General features: G+C 38.9%; 1 protein-coding gene across 4 annotated transcripts in view; it reads right to left on the bottom strand.

The window, feature by feature from the left end:
• Positions 1-19,577, bottom strand: part of nckap1 (NCK-associated protein 1) — a 35,246-nt gene that overhangs the window by 10,384 nt on the left and 5,285 nt on the right. The window contains exons 2-22 of one of the 4 annotated variants that reach the window (XM_044213577.1): positions 18,669-18,686; positions 13,424-13,534; positions 10,087-10,179; positions 9,907-9,963; positions 8,806-8,948; positions 8,529-8,619; positions 7,944-8,081; positions 7,562-7,610; positions 7,254-7,410; positions 6,925-6,981; positions 6,361-6,457; positions 5,216-5,322; positions 4,917-5,049; positions 4,434-4,515; positions 3,850-3,908; positions 3,441-3,586; positions 3,156-3,288; positions 2,859-2,978; positions 1,597-1,736; positions 890-1,021; positions 97-315 (exon numbers count right to left, since the gene is read on the bottom strand). In XM_044213577.1, the coding sequence (XP_044069512.1) occupies positions 97-315; positions 890-1,021; positions 1,597-1,736; positions 2,859-2,978; positions 3,156-3,288; positions 3,441-3,586; positions 3,850-3,908; positions 4,434-4,515; positions 4,917-5,049; positions 5,216-5,322; positions 6,361-6,457; positions 6,925-6,981; positions 7,254-7,410; positions 7,562-7,610; positions 7,944-8,081; positions 8,529-8,619; positions 8,806-8,948; positions 9,907-9,963; positions 10,087-10,179; positions 13,424-13,534; positions 18,669-18,686 (2,282 nt within the window). The remainder of the gene's footprint in view (positions 1-96; positions 316-889; positions 1,022-1,596; positions 1,737-2,858; positions 2,979-3,155; positions 3,289-3,440; positions 3,587-3,849; positions 3,909-4,433; positions 4,516-4,916; positions 5,050-5,215; positions 5,323-6,360; positions 6,458-6,924; positions 6,982-7,253; positions 7,411-7,561; positions 7,611-7,943; positions 8,082-8,528; positions 8,620-8,805; positions 8,949-9,906; positions 9,964-10,086; positions 10,180-13,423; positions 13,535-18,668; positions 18,687-19,577) is intronic. The other 3 variants (XM_044213578.1, XM_044213579.1, XM_044213580.1) reach the window with 3 other exon arrangements.

Genomic DNA, 19,577 nt, shown 5'->3' with positions numbered 1-19,577 from the left:
TCTGATATTTTATCATTTCAATCAAAATGTTTTGGAAGATACTTTTGCTTTGGATTACTGCATACTCTTAAAGATACAGGGCTCAAGCAAACATACCAGTTTGTGTACAGACTGGTGATGGTGGGTTCCCCGTGGCTGTCGAGGTGCTGCGTCTGCTGCAGGAGGACGTTGTTGAAGACCCGGGTGATGTCGATGGTGACGTAGTTCTCTATGGACTGAAGCACCGTCATGTAGGCCCGGACGCTGGTCAGGAGCTCACTGGGCTTGGCTATCTCCTGAGTAGCCTGATTGTACATGGTCATCCCCACTATAGACCTAGAGACAGAGGGAGATTTGTGGAGCACATTTAAAACCTCACAAATTCCTACAATATACACAAAACAGCAAGAGTAAATAATTTATAAAAATGTTGCCGACAACCTGCAGAGGAAACATGTTATTTATATGCACAGTCAGACACTTTATTACCACGAACAACCCAAGTGCATGTCACTTCTCTACACTCTCTTGACATTAACAAGAAAAATTAAACAGTCTCCTCTTTTTCGGTGTTGTGAATCTCTTGTAGATGCCCCTTTTTTAAGCTCTTATTTCCTTTCCAATCACTTATATAAAACATGCTCAATTAATCTGCTTTTAAAGATTTTAGTTCAGTTTAAAAACTGATCTGACCTTTGCACCACTCACTGATGGCTGTCTAATGAAGATGACCTAGAAACTTATGCTTTTTCCATTAATAGAGAGCTAAATGTCTAGTGGTTAATTAACTTAAAAGGTAGATGAAAGACGTTAAAAAAGGCCGGCGACCTGTCTGTTTTGTATCTGAATTGGAGAAAAATAAGCTTTAACGCTGAGTCTGTGTGTTTCATCTGTGTGCGTTTATGTTTACTTGGTAAATCGGATCTCCAGGTGCGAGGTGAGGTACTCTCTCGGTGTGAATGTGTGTTCCCAGACCGCCAGGTTGGGAACATAGTTGATGGAGAAGCAGAGTTCAGATAACGCTGTGTGGAGTTTATCCAGACTGTGGAAAAAAGAAAACAACAAGGTCAAAATGGACTCAATAATAAATTACAAAACTTTTAATGATCTGTGTAGGAAAACAGGGTCTTCACAGCAACTGAATACAGCAGAGAAAAACAGAAAACAAAGTACAAGATAACAAGAATACTAAAAATAGAGGCGGTATAGATATATATTTACTTTATAAATAGAAACCACTGACACATATGGGAAATAGTGTTAAATAACACTGTAGTGTGTGCAAAATAACAGTGTGATTCAATATGTAAAAATGATAATATACCAACATTTTGAGCTGCTTATATGAGGATAAACAGCTAAATATTGTGTTATGTTATCAACAAAGACAGATGTTTAATTGGAATCCAGTCAAACCAACAATAAAAACAAGGTTATTAATAACTATGACAGAATCAATAGTAATTATTAACAGAAGCATAAAGAGACACAAAGAACAGAAGGAGATAAAAAGAGAAAGAGGAGAAAGGAGATTGCGTGTTGTTTTGCTTGCTGCTAACAAAGTCACGGAAAGGAAAGGTTAGTGAATTTTGTCTTTTTTCTGCTTATTCAACTAACTTGGTGACCAGTAGTCTGTTCTTCCTCATGCTCTCCACTCCTGGTTTCTCTCTCTCCGGCTCTCCCTTCTTCCCCGTCGCCTTCTTGCTCTTCTTGTTCACGGCCTGGCTGATCGTTTTCGCACAGTGCTTAGGAAGCAGCTAGAAATAGAGAAGTAGAAGAAGAGAGACGGACAGTGGAGAGAGAAAGAAAAAGGCAGGCAAGGATAAACAAGAGATTGAGGGAAGGAAAGCCAGATGGAGAAAGGCCGATTATTTCTGGCCTGGTTGATATTCTTAAAACAGTAGCTTTTTTTTTTTTTTAAAGTAAGACGTGAAACTAGCGGACTGATAGAGATGAATTTAAGAAGCTTTTAACGACATACATCAACAAAGGATTCACAATATTAATGTGACAGCGTGTAATATTACGCTCTGCCAAATCTGGTGACATCAGAAAGTTTGTTAGTATAAGAAAACTATTAGAACTCTATTAGAACTTGTCTAAAAGCCGTTAACACCTCTTCTTTGTGATAATTGGTACAATGTTTGAAATGTCAATTTGTTTCTACATTTATATACTAGCTGCTTCCAAATGTGACTTATTATTGGCCAAACAGGCATTTCTTTTGGATTAATTTGTATTTAGCTCTCTAAACATCAGGACATGTTATAACTGTGTCACTCAACTTCAAGTTCTCAGACTGGTGGACTTGGTAAATTCAGAGCACTGTGCTGTTGAAGTGTGCATTCTTAAAGGAATAGTTCAACAGAAGGCGAATAAGTGCATTTCCCAACACGTCAGAGACTTAGATGAGAAGATCGATACCACTCTCATATCTGATCAATACCACTCTCTGACTATTTCTCAGCTGGGACCAATAACTTGCTGGAGTGTCTCCTGGTTGCCTGGCAACTGCTCAGATCCAAGAAACAATCCAGCACAAACCCCCCGTAAAAAAGCAAATTGACGTTTTTACATTTCGGTTTATGTACGGGTGAAACAAATGAGATAAAATGTGTTAATTTGTGAGCTTTAGAGGTGCTGGTAGGTGTAACGGTTGAATGGCGTCAGGCTAGCTGTTTCTTCCTGATTCCAGTCTATATGCTAAGCTAAGCTAAGCTAACCAGCTGCTGGCTGTAGCCTTATATTCGGCGTACAGATGTGAGAGAGGTATCGATCTTCTCATCTCACTCTCGGCAAGAAAGTGAACTGAAGTGTATTTCCCCAAAATGTCAAACTACTCCTTCAAATTGGCTGCTTTTGTGTGTGTGTGTTCCTACCTGGTCGCTGAGTGTACATTGTTCAGTGCAGATGTCCGTGATCAGGTTTCTGGCCTGCTTGGCCATCTCATCCAGAAACATGTTACACAACGACAGGCTTCGATCCCCTATGTGGTGACGCTGTGGAGGAAGAAGAGTAAAAACACAAGGTCACAGACAAAGCAAAGTCATTATTGTTATCAACACAACATCATTTTACAGCAATTAACAACTCTTCTTGCATAAATGTTTTGCATGTTTCTCATTTGTGTGAATGTGAGTGAATCACAGTGTAACTGTGCGTCTGTGTGTATTTACCTCCTCAGGACAGAGCTCATGTGTACAGGACATGAAGTGTGTGCAGAGCAGAGGGAAGCAGATGGAGTGTCGGCTCTGGGAAGGAAGCTCCAAGCACTGCTGGAACATCTTTTCAAACGCACGGCTGTAGAAGCTACACACACACACGAAAAACACAGGCGATAGATAAACAAGGCATGTACACATACCTAACTAATTGTCTCAGTTCATCCTACATATGAGTCTTATTTGAGTTTGTTTGCATGCATGTGTGTATGTTAATGTGTGTGTGTGTGTGTGTCTCACCAGAAAATAGACAGGTCTGATGTCTCTACCAGCATCTCCACCAGAGAGTCCACCATCTTTGTGTGGAAGATGATGGTGTTCATCATTTTACCGAGCTCCTTGTGATCGGCTATACCAAGACTGGCTTTAGAAACACTGGTGTAGGCCTGCAGAAAGGAAAACAGTTTGAAAAAATATGAAGAGTTCATTAGAGAGGAGAAAAAGGAGATTTTTGTGTTGATCAACAGTGCCATCTTTCTTTTTACACTCCATTCCACAAAACAGTAATATGTAAAATATATAGGGGAAAATACTGGCTGCAAAAAGTGTGTGTCCAGTAGTTGTGAAACCAACATTCCCTGGAAGAACGTATCCACAAGCTTTAGATAAATGTTTTTAAAGAATTGAAGCACTAGATTTGTGTGCACACCTGCAGTCTGAACCAGTCCAGTCTCATGCCTCTGAAGTCAAACACTTCTCCATCCTCCACTGGAACACAAAAGCACAACAATCCATTTAAAATCACACACATTATCATTAAAGCTTTGGTTCCTGACTTAAGACCACACAAGCTCCTGGTATACCAATTTAATAATAAATAAAAATAAAACTTTATTTATAGAGCACTTATCAAAACAAAGTACAAAGTGCTTCACAACAAGAGAAATAAAATACCACAGTGAATGATGAAATATAGAGAAATAAAATACATAAAATAGACAAAAGCAATAAAATAAACAGCCAGTTTAGGTAAAATCGTGATATGCTTTCTGATAAAAATTGTGTTTTGAGAAGAGACTTAAACGAAGACACTGACTCAGACAACCTAATTTCTAATTTAAACCTAATATGGGCAGTTAACCTGTAACACAAGTACTACTGCTATTAATACAAGTTAAATTACCTCAACAGCCACCTTTACTACTACTATCAATACTGCCACTGTGTAGTACTACTGCATTATTGCTACTGCTCCTCCTCTAAGCTTTGATAGTACAAGGAGTAATGGTTTACCTTGTTTGACACTGAGAGAGGTCATAGTGTTGACAAATGAAGACATGATTATAGACTCATCCTCTGGACACACAGACAGGTTCTATCAGATACAGACAGGATAGAAAACTGGTTAGAAAGATAAGTGCAGTGTGGAAAACTGTATCTTCTAAAAGCCGGTCCTAATAATAAGAAAATAAGACCACATTCTGTACGTCACTGAAAAACAAGATAGAAAATGACAAAAACTCTTGACCTATAAGAAGATGTTTAACTGTTGAATTAAGAGTTTTTTTCCCTTTTGGAGAAAGTTGTGTATGTTTTTGATATAATTATCATTGTCTCTGCTTTTAATGTTTCAGTGTGTTATGTCATAGCTTTCAAAATGGTGGGCAATGCAGTTGTATTGTAGAAATCCTGCATCCTGCCCTGTGATTTTGTGAGAGAGTATATGTCAGTTAAGTGTGTACATTTTTGGAGCTCTGCGGGTGCACGTGTTCATACCTGCACCAGTTCATTCAGCACCACGGCATCAAAACCGGACAGGTACTGGACATAGTATCGCTGCATCACAGGACCGTACTTCCTGACGTGAGCTCTGAGCTCCTCCATGTAGAAGATCAACTCTGCTATGTGTCTGCAAAACACACACACACACACACACACACACACACACACACACACACACACACACACACACACACACACGATGATCGTTACTGTAGGTATGAACATGCACTTGTTTGTATGTCTACACATTTGTGTTAATGTGTATGTTCATGCAGGTGTGTATGTTTGCGTACTTGTCTATGAAGTCATCTGTGCTTTTCTTCTGGATGTTGTCAGCGTGTCGAAGCAGCCAGATGATCTCGTCACGGGCAAATGACAACGCCATGAACACAAATAACGCCTACCCGGACCGAAAGAGGCAGAAATTTAGAAATATGGAGCGAAGTAGAGAGAGAGATTTTAAGAAGGGAAACATAAATGTCCCCAAGATAAATTATGCCAAGATAAATTACCAAGAGCAGTTGGCAGCAACCGCATTCTCACAGTTTCTGAACTAAATAAGCAATATGTTTAGGTGTAGAGAGTCTGTCAGACTTAGCAAATATATTCTGTTATACATGCATGAGGGTCTCCATCTGGCCAGAGGAACGTACAGAGCTTTTTAAGGTGGCAAAATCTGTCTGTCCTAATACGCTGAGAAACGTGTGTAGCATTATTTAAGGTGGTATTGTAGTATTTTAAGATGATACTGTATGTTACATTAGGTTTCAAGAGTCCACACAGGATCTCACTCCCACAGAAGAGCGATGAGTCATAATATAGGGACATTTAAGTTTTAAGGTGGTACTTAACTAGATATTGTGTATACTCTTGTGTAGCGCATGACATGTTATCTTAATCTGTTTATGTTGTTTGTATTTATTGTTCTAACAATGTTTTTATGCTGCCCTCTTGAAAAATATATTTAAATCTGAACAATCTGTTTACATGAAAGAAAATGAATGAAATTAAAGTATTACAGATTATTTTAGGTCTCAGTGATCAGTGTTGGTCAGTTAAAATGGTAGCCAACTCCTTGGGAGCTAAAGTGAGGGATTAACTTATGTATGTATGTATGAATGTATGTAACTTATGCCGTTTTGTATGATACATTAGGCCACTACAATCTAAGCTTTCTCAGACCCGTTCTTTAGAGCAGACCTGGAAGACACGTGTGTTTTTACTTGATCATGTAAAGTTATTCTATATATTTGTATTATAATATTAAAGTCAATAAACTAACCAGAGCTACTTAAGGTGGTATTTTACTGTGGTGATACTACCTTAGGTATTACTTATCCAGGTTGGTTTAGTACTGCCCATCCAGCTCCTCTAAAACTGAATCCAGGGTTATTTAAAAAGATAATATTTTACAGTTTACGGTGGCATTTTGTATTACCTTAGGACCTAGTAGTCCGGGCTGATCGGCTAATACAGTAGCCAACTCTTTCAGAGCCGATCGGAGAAACTTGCGTCTCTCTCTGTGCATCGTGCCTCTGCAGAGAGACAGGCAGACAGAGGAAGTCAGAGCAGAGCATCAAAACACACAAGCATCATGATTAAATGGTATTTTGACACTTTCAGGACAATCCCGCAAGAGGACAAAAGTAAGAAGATGACAGTGACGGCAGAAGAATGAGAATGAAGATGAAAGGGGAAGACGGAATAAGTAATGAGGATAAAAGCAGAGATGAGACAGAGGGGGAGACAAAGAAGGGAGGATAAAACAGGGGAAAAAAACTGAATAAGGGATAAAGAAGAAGGTGATGTTTCTGTGTGAGACTCCCTGAGAGAGAGAGTAAAAGCTAGAAGCAGAGCTGAAATGACGCAGAAAAAAGAACAGGAATATAAATTAATAAAACAGAAAATGGGGGCGGTGTGTGTGAGGAACAAAAAGGAAAAATTGGATGAAAATTCCAGTTGGGATACGATGAAGGGATTAGTAAAAAGATTATGTACGTACGCATGAGACAGGGCCTGTTCCTTGCACTCTCTGATGTCATTGATGCGTTTGTTGTAACTGGAAAACACAGAGGCAGAAAGGACGAGTTAAAAGAGAAAAAACGTACTGAGCGATTGTATTATACTGGAATAATTGTGACGACTGGAAAACAAGTCCAAAACCCAAAGATATTCAACTGACAAAGATATGAAACTGAGAAAATCAGCATAACTTCACATTTCAGAAGCCGTAACCTACGGATATTTGGAATTTTTGTGTAAAACAAATGGCCTAAACAATTAAAAACGGTTTGTCTGCCCACGTGCGTCCTCAAATATAGATGCTCGTACCCTCTGATGTTCACAAACAGATCCTCTGCAGCCTTGTGGATGTGGAAGACTTCATCCCTGAACAGACAGAGGCAGGTGGAGCTCTGCAGAGCCAGCTTCCACAAAGACAATGCTGCTGCGTCGCTGTTCAACACCGCATGACACAGGATGAAACCAACTGGAGAGAGAACAGAAAGGAATAAATGACTAAGTACAATCAGAAGCCAAACTAAACGTTATCAGTGATTGGATAAATGGGCAACCACTTTTAATGAACAGGCCCTGACACAAACATAGAAGGTTTGGATTCCTGTTTCTACAGTACTTACAAACAATCCACTTCTCCATTGTGTCCAGTGACAGGTATTCACATGGCATCTAAAGACAGAGACAAGAAGGGAGTGACCGACAGAAAAGATCAGATCATCAGGACATGATTTCACAGACTTTTAGCTTTTCCAGTTAAATCAAACAAAGTATGGGCCACATACAGGTAAATAGATTACATGCCTCAATAAAGGCCAGACTCAAGCTATCACCACATGTTGTCTTTTAATTTTTCATTTATAAAAAGTTTTAATTACTCATTCCTAAATACTGAAACATAAGTAATTTAATTTAAAACATTCCCCTTAGATCAGGCACTATGATTAAAAATCAGGATTGCAGATATAATTTTAGCCATTTCGGTGCAGTCGTCGTCATACTAACAGTGTCTGACTGTGCAGGATTGAGCATGGTGGAGGGAGCAGAGATGAGAGAGAGCAGCTGGGCGTTCCTCCACTGGTCAGCGGACAGATTCCTCCTGGGATAGACCATCTGAAGACTGATCAAAGCATCTGACAGGGACTGGAGGAGAGGAAAAACAGGAAGAGAAAGGAGAGTAGAGGAGAGGAATAAACTGAATAAAATACTATTTTTTTCATAGTCTAACAGATATAAAAGATTGTGAGAATGGCATATAAACCAAATTATTGTAACTATCAGTGCACAGTGAGCTTTCTCCACGTTACTTTATTTTCTCTTTAATTGAGTCGATATTTCAGCTCCCAGTTACAGAGCGGGACATTGTTCCACTCTGACTGACTGATCTAAATGTGGCACTAGAGGTGCTATGGCAACTGTGCCTTGGTAAAAAACCAGATTAAATCTATTGTACACACTGGAAATCATACTGTAAACCCTTAGAAGTTCACTTGGCACCATTTTAATGAGTCAGTGTTTACAGAAGAAAAGGCAACCGAAAAAAAAATAATTTAAAGACCACACCACTGAATATTAACACAGCTCTCCTACCTTTCCATGTGGAACAAACTCCTCCATCATCTTCTTCATAGGGTTCTCATAATCTACGATCATCTGGCCCAACCTGGGGTACTCCCGGTCACTGCGACACACAGTACCACGGTTACTATAGAGACCACGGTCATCGCTTGACTTTTGAACTGTTAACACATGGACAATTTCTTGGTTGTGTCTGTATGCTTGTAGCGATTAACAGAGAATATGAAGCCACACTTGTTACTCTTTAGCAGTGTGTTTTTGCTTCTCTGTGTCTGCCTGTTTCAGTCACCTGGCTCCATGCGTCATCTCGTGGGCGTAGTTGTACAGTCCTATGATGGCTTTCCTCTCCTCTATGCGAGACAGTATCGTCATCAGAGTAGTGTAAGTCACCACCAGGTCCAGGTAGTTCTTGGTCAGGTCAAAGTTCACCGTCTGACAGGAAACAAAAAGACAAAGTAGCATTTTTTTCTTAATGCTCAAATTTACAATGAGAGCAACAGTTTAATAAGCATTAGGTAAATGTCACATGAAGCCAATATTAAGTACTGCAAAGATGAGAACCATGAGCAAATATTCTTTAATATTCCCTTTGCTCTGTAATGATCACGTTTGAGAAGACATGCTGGGTAAAGAGATAAGAGCAGAAAAGAAAAGGTCAGAAGGATTCTTCAAGAAAGCAGCATATTAGAGCGAGTAGAGAAGAGCAATATGGAAGAAGAGAAAATTAAGCATTTCTTTAAGACCTTTATGGTTACAACAAAAGAATCTTCATATCACCTCTAAAATAACACTTTTTCCATGACTTGATCTGAACGTGTACAGTCATTTTTGTTGTTCTCTTTTGCAATAAAACCATGAACATACGGCATGTTTTGTTTTAATCTTGACAAACCTCTTCACCTGATATGACAGGTGACAAGGTATTCTTAAAGAATAGCAACAAAATGATTTAAACAAAAATCTATAAACAGATATACACTCCCTAGAAATTGTACTATTAGGTACACCTATACAATTTAATGCAACAGATCTGCCACAAATTCCACATTTAGGAAGATTCTAATGTTTATGTTGACACTGTCACAGAGGTGCTAATTCAACTATGTGTTTATTATTGAGGTCGTAGCTAGTGGTGGTGTTGTATTGGACTGCCCTCATGTTTGGAAGTGGGGTGGGTAAAACATTAGCAACACCTCTCAATATAATCCAGTCCAGTTCAAAACAACTGCTAACATATAGATAAATGAATACCTCTCTGACAGTGTCAATCAAAGCTGAACATTATTAGCTTTGTAAAGGTAGTATTTATGGCTGAGCTGGTAGAATATACAGTATTATTATATACAATATATAATTAAGTGTCAATGTCTTGTTTGGGTATTGCACTTACAATATCAAAGAAGACCTGGCAGGCGTCAATGGTGTTCAGCAGCTCACACACATGGTCCTGTTGATAAAAGGAGTCAAGTCAAAACAAACACCTTCATTAGAATCACCACCATAAAATCCTTCACACTAAACTGTCAGTGTGTGCGTGCGTGCACGTGCGTGTGTGTGTGTGTTTTCCTACCTTGAATTCCATGACATCTACGAAGGTAAAATAGTAGAGAGCCAGGTTCTTCAGAATCTCTGACTTTTCCTTCTGCAGCTGAGCCAGCTGTTGCTGTAAACACGACAGAGTAGACAGTTACAAAGAAGTTGTGAAATAATCTGCAATTAACAGCGCATCTATCTATCTATCGATCGATAATAAAGACAATTTGTCATCACTTAGTGTCTCTCTCTCTTTTGGCTTTTTGTAGGTACTCTATGTACCATAAAATTTGTTTTTCTGCTTTAAAGGCTGAATCACTCTTAATACAAGCCCACTGACGGCCCTGTTCCCTCAGTGTGGTTTGAATCTGTGTAGCAGAAATGCTTCATGTAGATGCAACAACCAGTTGTTCTCATCTGTGGGTTCAACCCAGTTCTGGAAATAATTTTCTTCCACATTACATTGTTTTTAAAACTGGAGTGAAAAATGCACACATATCTGTTATTCTAACCCATCAAACAAAAAAAATAATAAGTTTCCATTCAGGGATGATAATACAGTTTACAGTGTTGTTCAAATTAATTACACTTTCTTTTAATTTCGACTAAATTAACAGCAAACTGATATAAATGAGATACGGTTGCTGAATAATTTAGTGATAATGGAGACTCTAGCTCCAGCTAGAGAAACTCTAGCTTTTCTTTCAATAACAGAGAGAAACACAGATGACTCGATACAAACAGATTTAAAAAAAAAAGACCTTGCTTTAAAATCGCAAATGTATATGAAGTCACTTTACTTTGGTAAAACATGTCCTTTATTTAGATATATATGTGTGTGTGTGTGTGTGTGTGTAATGCAGTGACATTATTCAGTTATGTTTAATTCAGATTTATTTTTTTCTATTTGCTTTATTTAACTGTCTTTATGTTTGGAAACAGAAACAGAATAAAAGTCTGGGGTGCACAGACTTTCCCAAAGTAGGTTGTGTTTGAAGTTCGACGTCCCAGCTGCAAAGAACGTACAAGAGAATAAAAATGTTTGACCAAAGTAAAATCGGACTATCAAAGCAAAGCCAGACTGTCCACCCAATAGCGTCTTGATTGCGTTTTCTACAAGTCAGAGTTTAAAGACAGAAGTAAGATGGGAAATTCAATCAGTGAACGAAGAACTAAAAGACAAAACCTTTTTCTGTACCTGTTGAAGTCTGGAAGAGTTAAGCTGTGGATGCGATGTCTTTTCAAAACCCAAACTTGAAAATAAGTTCAGATTGAAAAGACTGTCACATAAATCTTTTAACAAGCTGGAATATGTGAAAGCTCTATCTTTAGCGAGGAAGAAGCAGTTTATTTACAGGGCAGAAATGACTGAAGTACACTATATGTAAATTTAACCCAGCCCCAAAGCTGCGTGTGCTTCAGGTCAGAACTGTAACTTTAACCAGTGCAACTGTACGATATAAAGTGGAAAAAGTGAATTGACAAGTGTAAAGAGTGTGTGACACTGCTGCTGCACCAAGAGTTGAAACCTTTGTTACTCGACCCAAAGTCAAGCAAAAGAGAATTTGGACGGATCTTTTTTTTTTTTTTTAAATCTAATCTAAAATTTGGATAGTTGACCAGAGGGTTTTTGCCCTTTCTCCCTAATGTGAAATGGCTAATTCCCCTATACTGCAGTTCTTGTCACTGCTAATTGACAGAGACAATTACAATTACAGTCAACTAACAGACAAATTAGTATATTTGCTCCGTAACACTCTTTAGTGCAGGCAGTCAGCCACTCACTCAAACAGCCAGCCTGTCAGTCATCAAGCCATCTAACCAACTAACAGTCAGCCAGCCGGCAAACCAGGTTGTTAACCAGCCACACAGTCACTCAATGGATGGAGGATAGAAAGTAAAAATGCTGCCAGCAGAGAGGAGAGAAAGCAGAGCAAAGCAAAACACACTCCAAAATAGCTTTAAAAACAGGTAAAAAATTTACATTATTACAAAACTTAGGTACGTGAACTAAAATACAAAAGTTACAGAAACTTAGATACAAAAACTTACCAAAAAGCACAAGTCCGGAATAAGCCAAGTTTAGCATGCAAAACACAAACAAACACAGAAACAAAGCAGAAAACAACGTAAGAGACACATTTTTGCACAGTTATACTGAATAAAGCAGTTAGCCACACACGCACACACACGCGCGCGCACGCGCACGCACACACACACACACACACACACACACACACACACACAGAGCTGTTTGCTAAATGACAGTTTCACATAAACACGTAGGCCAGAAGCTATGAGCTAAGCTAACAAGTAAAGCTGAAAGACACGTCTGATGAGCAATGACTCAGTTTAGTTCACTCAACATACCTGGTCTCACACACACACACACACACACACACACACGCACACACACACACACACACACACAAACCTGAAATAGAAATTTTGTTAAAAGATTCCACTTGCTACGTAAAAATACTTTTACAGTAAGTATGACAAACTATCCAGGGATTTCAAACAGTTTAGCATATATATGGCTAAAGACTGTATACTGCATATGAAAATTAAAGTGAACTGGCAACACAAATCAGTCCGTATATCTGCCAGTAGTATGTCACTTGATTTTTCAGGGTGTCTACTAGTGCAGATTTGATCAGTTAATTGACATTTCTGTCGAATCCATCAAAGATAAAAATAAAATAATAAATAAATCAACAGATTTCAATTTTGATAATCCATTAATTCTTTACAAATGTTTTTAGTTTCAGTTTTACATCATTTCAGTACTTCAGTTAGTCTGGCTAAGTAAAGCAATGTTAATGCATTACTAAAGGTTTGGGTTTACTTGTCGTGGGGGTTTGTGATTATTTGTGACATTTAACAGAGTACATGATTACTCACTTAATTGAATAATAATGGATATTGCGATTGATACTTAAAATAATCATTAGCAGCTGTTATTTTGACATTTTCCACTGCCAAACTATTACAGACCATATCTTGTTAACTGAATTACATTACATACATCTGATTATGGCTACTCAGTATTTTGGTCTCAAAAATAAATAAATCCCTGACTCTTCAATAACTATTGCATTATTTGCTACCTTAAAATATTATTACGTATGTATCAGGTTTTTCTATACAGGTTCCAGATCTGCTCAGCTACACCTAGATGTTTTAGGGTAGCACAGGTTCAAATGCGACAATTTTCCAAGGACTAGGTGCAGAAAAATAAACCTACAGTCTTCAAAATTTGACGATATCGCATTACGTGCAGTTACACACCTGACGCAAAATCAATGAAGCGAAGGGGCACTCTTCCTCTCTCTACAAACAAACCGCAGACACATATGTACATGCGTACTTACGTTATTATTCCGTGTCTCCACAGCAGGAAACTTCCTGACAATAAATTTAACCGCAGACTCCAAGTTCTTATCAACAAGATAGGAGGGCTTAGCCTTGGGATCGCCACATGCCTGGAAAGGAGAGGAGAAGAAGAGGTGAGGAGAGACAAAACAAAACATATGGTACACTGCTGCTACTGAAGCACTTAGGCTCTGTATTTCAGCATTTATGACAGATTTTATTTCTATTATTCTAGCATTTTATTTCCTCATGGTCAGGCATGTTAGATGTGTGGTCATCACCAGGGAAACATTTAGTGCTTACAGTGAAAACTGGTTTATCCCGGTCCACGATATGACAAGGGGTTCAGGTGAATGAAATACTGACACCACTGACATTTAGTGAAGTTTCCAGACCAGAGACATATTCAAGACATGAAAACAAACACACACAAACTTGATGCAAGCGACCTGTGCAGTCTAATTTACCATCAAGTTGCACATGTCAACAAGGAGATTCCAAAATGTTTCACAATCAGCAGGGTAGATTTCCACTTTGCTGAATTAAGTTTGGAAGTCTGTGGTTTTCAGGTTTGGATAAACCAGGTTCAACTGTAAAAAGAGTGAGCAAGAGCCCGAACTGACAAGTGGTTCCCAACTCCTGAGCTGTGGAGAGCTGAGCCCAGATATTGAAATGTTAATTTCAAATACAAATAGGCTTAATACTTATTAGTACTTAGTATTTGCTGGCCCTCATTATGATCACCTGGAGTAAAATTTTTAAAGCATCTAATAATTTAGCGTGCCTCATTTTGATCATCCAGAAATGTCAACCTTGCCAGCCGTCAGAAGTTATGCTTTTCCAAAAAGTAATCCACAACACAGACAGGATGAGAACCACTGACAGAGTCCCAGGTAATGAGAGGGTTTCAGTTTCAAACTGTGTCTCTGAACCATCACTGGTTAGTACCACTGCATGACAGGCAGAGTGATGGACGGGTAGAATGAAGAAGGGACTGAATGAAACAGAGGAGAGTGAAACTGAGAAATGAATAAAGAGAAATGGCAGTAAGGAAAGAGAGATAAGTGATCAGAGAGAAGGTCCTTCCTCAGAATGTTTCCTGTCATTTGCACCTACATGAGCAGAGCAGCAATATTTTAATTATTTTGCTACACCTGCAAAGCTCCTCTACAGGTGATGCTGTATCTGCCTGACTGCCATGACTCTGGCAGGAAGCAACAGCGCTCATGCATTATGGGCAGTGTAGTAGTTAATGGTGAGGAAGATGTGATCCATGCATGTGCCATAAACAGAGTGAATGTATAAAGTTTGTTGGCTGCCAAAACAGAGGAACAATCCTAGAAGAGGTCAGTACCTTTGACCGTTCTGAGGATTCAGTTCCTCATGGTTAAGGTTTAAGTTTCAAAAGTGGAAGCACACATTTAGAAAAGCCATAAAAAGTAACACGAAGTTACCAAAATTAAATCTACAACACAAAACTATGCTACAAATGTAATATTTCTACCCGCAATAACACATCACAGCTAATGAACTAACAGGCTTGAAACGCCACCAAAACCATAAACCTGGATTTCAGTTTGCATGGCGCTGAAACATTTCCAACATCAGCCAGTACAAAATGAAACCACTAAAATAGCAACACATGCCAGTTCACACAAGCACAGTAGGTAACTGACAACCCGGGTATTAAAAATTCTGCTTTTGTTGATATGTAGCAGTTCAGATTTTCACTTTGCTTAACACTCGCAAAACTGATAACACACTGCACAGTAGTCACATTTTGCGTTGTGGTCCCAAGTGAAATACACTGCACTGCTGACAGTAGGTGTGGTCGGTGCAACAGACTTGGAAACCTTCAACCGACAGATCAGTGCAAAAATTGCTTTTCTGCCATTGAGGATGTAAAGTTTCATTACTATTTAAATTAACAGTTTAGCTACGACTACTACAGAATCACATCAGAGCCACTCCCGGGGATGTTGCTGGTTTAACTGCAAGTTTAAGAGGAAACACTGATCAGTATCTGCTGCCACTTTGCATCTGCTATAATTCAACATGGGATGCAAAATGGTGCAAAATAGATTTAATTCACTAGGAAAATTATCCTGACAGGTAAAAAAATATATAAATAAAAGGATAGCCTACCCAGCGAGCAAAATCAACTAAACAATATGCATCATGCTAGCTACCCAGCCAAAACCCAGTTCCAGTTTGTCTGTTCAGTCTGTTAGCTGAAGCTAGTTCACTCACTATAAACACCAGAAACAGGCATGCTGAGCTCTTGTAGCGCTGGGTCTGAAAAACACCCACTACTGCAGGGTCTCGCACACAAAACACTTGGGGGATTTGACACAGGAAAACATACAACACCAACATGATTTCAATACCCATCAATGACACAGACTGGACCTTGAGTCTCAGCTTGTTTCCTTGCGCCCACCTCTTTCACACCTGACCAGATTTCAATGTCAGTGTGTGTTTACTCAACAGCTACTGCACACAGAAAATCTGTTCAGGTGTGTGAGAGGCAGACTGAATTTTAACTATGTTAAATGGGAAACAAGGAATCAAGATTTGACTGTGAAATCCATGCAATTGCAAAAGCACAAGCCGTGTTGTTTTGCTAACACACCACTAGCCTCACTCTACACAACAGACTAGTCTCTACATTGGCCACTAAAATGTAGTTACCCTTTTACTCATGCCAGGGAACTGCAGAGTGAAAAACATTGTCTGGTTACTTCATAACATTGGTATGCTGATTTAATGGACTATACAAGTGTTTTCCATGTTTTAGCCCAAACTCAAAACTAAAAAGGTGACAGAGTTTTTGCTGTTGTGGTCCACAACAATTCTCTCCCACAAAAAGTCTCTTCAACAATTCTCCTTTACACATTAAAATTGGTCAACAATGTAAACTTTTTAAACTGGAGTCTGAAAGCATTCTTGTACTGACAGGCCTGCATGATGATTTCTGCATATATGTGTTCTTTTTTATTAAATTTGTGAAGCCCTTTGTGATGCTTGCTCTAGAAAGGTACTCTATAAATAAACTTAACTGACTTATTTACTTACTTGTTGGTGCGATCAAGTGATTGTAGGACGCTCCAACAGCCAAGACTTGTGGGTAAGCTACCAACAGCGACTTTTTATAATGCAAGAAACTACCAAAATCACATTATTCTAAATCATCTGTCTTTCTGGTTTGATTTTCTAACTATAGTTTGTGGATGTGATGCTTGACAGCGACTGACTCTTACATGTTAGATAATAAAGAAATTCCCACAAGCACTTGAAAGCATCACTGTCTGTTCTCAGAACTGCATTACAGGTGACAGAGACATGACTTTGACAAAGAGATAAAGGCTATTAACAACACATTGACAAACATTCAATGTCAACACCTTTGCTTTGAATAATGGTTGGCAATAATGTACAATAAGTTATACATGAGTAGTAATTAATGGGCTAAAACATGCAAAACTTGCAAAATGATACTTCAAAATTGTTTCTATTATACTATCATATACTAGAAACCTAGCTAAATTTTTGTACATATAGCCACACCATTGCAGCGTCTCAACAGTTGATTTTGCTTCAACTAGGTTACTTACTCAGCTATTATTAAATGTTTTACTTTCAGAAGTAAAGAACAGAATTGGCTACCTAGTTGCTTAGCATCACAGAACAAAAGCATGAAGATTTATTAACCATTTTCTGTCATTTATATGGTGTGGCATTGACCATTAGGGCTGGTGGCGGCTAGTGCAATAAGCTGGCTGGCTGGGTTGGGGTGGGGTGGGGGCTGATGAAAGGATGGATGGATGGAAGGAGGGACGCAGTGAATGAAGGGACAGGGCATGGGAATAAGCTGAGAATCAGTAGTAGTCAGGGAGGAGTAAGGGAGTGGTTGCCTGGATACCAGAACAGACTTTAGTCTCGCCTCCACCATCATTTCTCCACTCCGGGTAGCAATTAAGAGCTGAGCTTCTCAAAAGGTCCCCACATTGACCGACATATGGCACAGGACCCTGTAATAGATCACACTGGGCCGGGGAAACTTACATCTAAAAAAAAAAAAAAAAAAAAACTAATTACGGCTGCTAATTACTGGATGAAATATTCGAACACCCCATGGCACCTTTTCAGTGATCCTTCAGAGTCCCCGCAAACAATGCAAAAACATACTTGTCCTCACTGAGATGAATTAGGCCTAGTTTTTGTCTGTCATTCCTCACAGTGTGAGCTCTCTCTTTTTTCACAAGGAGGGATTAAGTGCTGCAAAAACGAAAAAAAAAAACAGAAGCACTAGAGAGCCACTACAACCTGCTAAGAGCTGGCTGACTGCCTGGACTGCCTGCTGGCAAAAGGGGACTCTTCACTCATCCTTTTGCATTTGTCAGCATTATTGTACTTGTTCTCTACCAGAATACTTGGAAACCAATTCACAAAATATTTTAAAACTTTTTAGGATTAAACCATTATCAATAGAAGTGCTTGTTGGGATAATGCAACTGTAAGTGCTAAATCGACTGCCAAATCAGTTAATTTATCAGGTAGACTGTCTTCACAACCATAAGACATTAAGCTAATAGTGGGTAAGTAATGATTAGTGGGAAATTAGTAGAAAATATTGTCCAGATAAACAATAATTAACATACATAAATATCAATGCATAACATTTTTATGGAAATAGATAAACATTCTGAATAAATATTTTCCATATTTGTGATCATCAAATTGAACATGGAACTATCATCTAACCATGTCTGGGGGCTTTGATTCACACTGCACTCTAAAATGTATGCACTGATTTTGCCAATTGGCATATTAAAAAATGCCATATTCATAAATGAAGACTTAACTACCTGTTAATTGTTAGATGTTTCTGGTACTTAAAAAAAGTGTCAAATCTAGTTTTGGCTTTTGCTTTGCAGACTAGTAAAAAAAAAAAAAAAAAAGAAGCTTTCTTTACCCAAACAAAGCATGGAAAAACAATGTGTGTGTGAATGCTTTATCATAAGCAAATGAATAAAACACACTGAATTTCCATTGAGGGTTGCTAAAACTTACTCTCAGCATTACAGATTCAAACATGAAGAGGAGTGAGGCACAAAGGAGAGGACCAACAGATCAGTACAGGTAGCCAGGAGGAGGAGGGGGAGGGGGAGGAGGAAGAGGAGGGAGTTGAGGAAGGGTGAAGGGGTGGGGTTTCATCAGTGGAAGGTGATAAACTTTGCAAACCTTCCAAACTTGTCCTTGCTGCATAGGAGAGGGGGGAAGCATTGGAACGGAGAGAAGAAGAGAAAAAATCAAAACAAAGAGCCCACCTAGACAAACTGCTGGATCACTGGTCTATACACTTGCTCACACACACACACACACACACACACACACACACACACACACAAACACACACATGCATGTCTTAAAACAGCTGCTCTCATACAGGTGTTTTCTGCACATCTGAGAGTTTAGTTAGGGATAGCCATTCTGCCATATCTTTTCAACACAAAACATAAAAATGTGATCATATTAACACTTGTTTTAACGCACTGTCGCACGCTGTCTTCAAAGTAACACAAAGTGTAGTATCCCTACATACGCACTCAGACATTGAAAATAACACTTTTTTTTTTTTTTTTAAGAGTGTGGAAGAGCTGAAATAATATGGCTGACACTCCGGCTGTCAGCAGCGCCCCTGCCTTATACAGAACAGTGTGAATACAAAGTTTGGCCCCTGCAGTTTTTACTGGCTGCAATATTTGCTCCACATTTCTGCTCCATGGTTGTTGCTTAGTAACTGACAAAGCAGTGTTCCCCGATGGTTGAAGCACTGGGCGCTTCATTGCTGGTGATGCTCTAATGCATGTTTGATTTTATCATTTCATAGTTATATGGATATGTAGCAACATGATTCACTTATTTCTGGACACAATTATCTACAGCTCTGGCCTGGTCCCAGTCGCACAAATTTACCTCACCTATGAAAACAAAACAAAGTCGGACTGTGATGGCACTTTTAGAGGAATTTGGTAAGTTGGGTTTAGTCTGGTGTTGAAGTGGCTTGACGTTGGTGCAAAACAGCTGTGGTTCTGGGAAACTGAGAGCAAAACTGATGTTGACTGCTCAAGTCTTCGATGGTTAATAATG

The sequence above is a fragment of the Siniperca chuatsi genome, linkage group LG11 (assembly GCF_020085105.1).
Source record: "Siniperca chuatsi isolate FFG_IHB_CAS linkage group LG11, ASM2008510v1, whole genome shotgun sequence".
Taxonomy (NCBI): Eukaryota; Metazoa; Chordata; class Actinopteri; order Centrarchiformes; family Sinipercidae; genus Siniperca; species Siniperca chuatsi.
The sequence above is the reverse complement of the archived record's forward strand: the minus strand, read 5'-3'. Positions and strand labels throughout refer to the sequence as shown.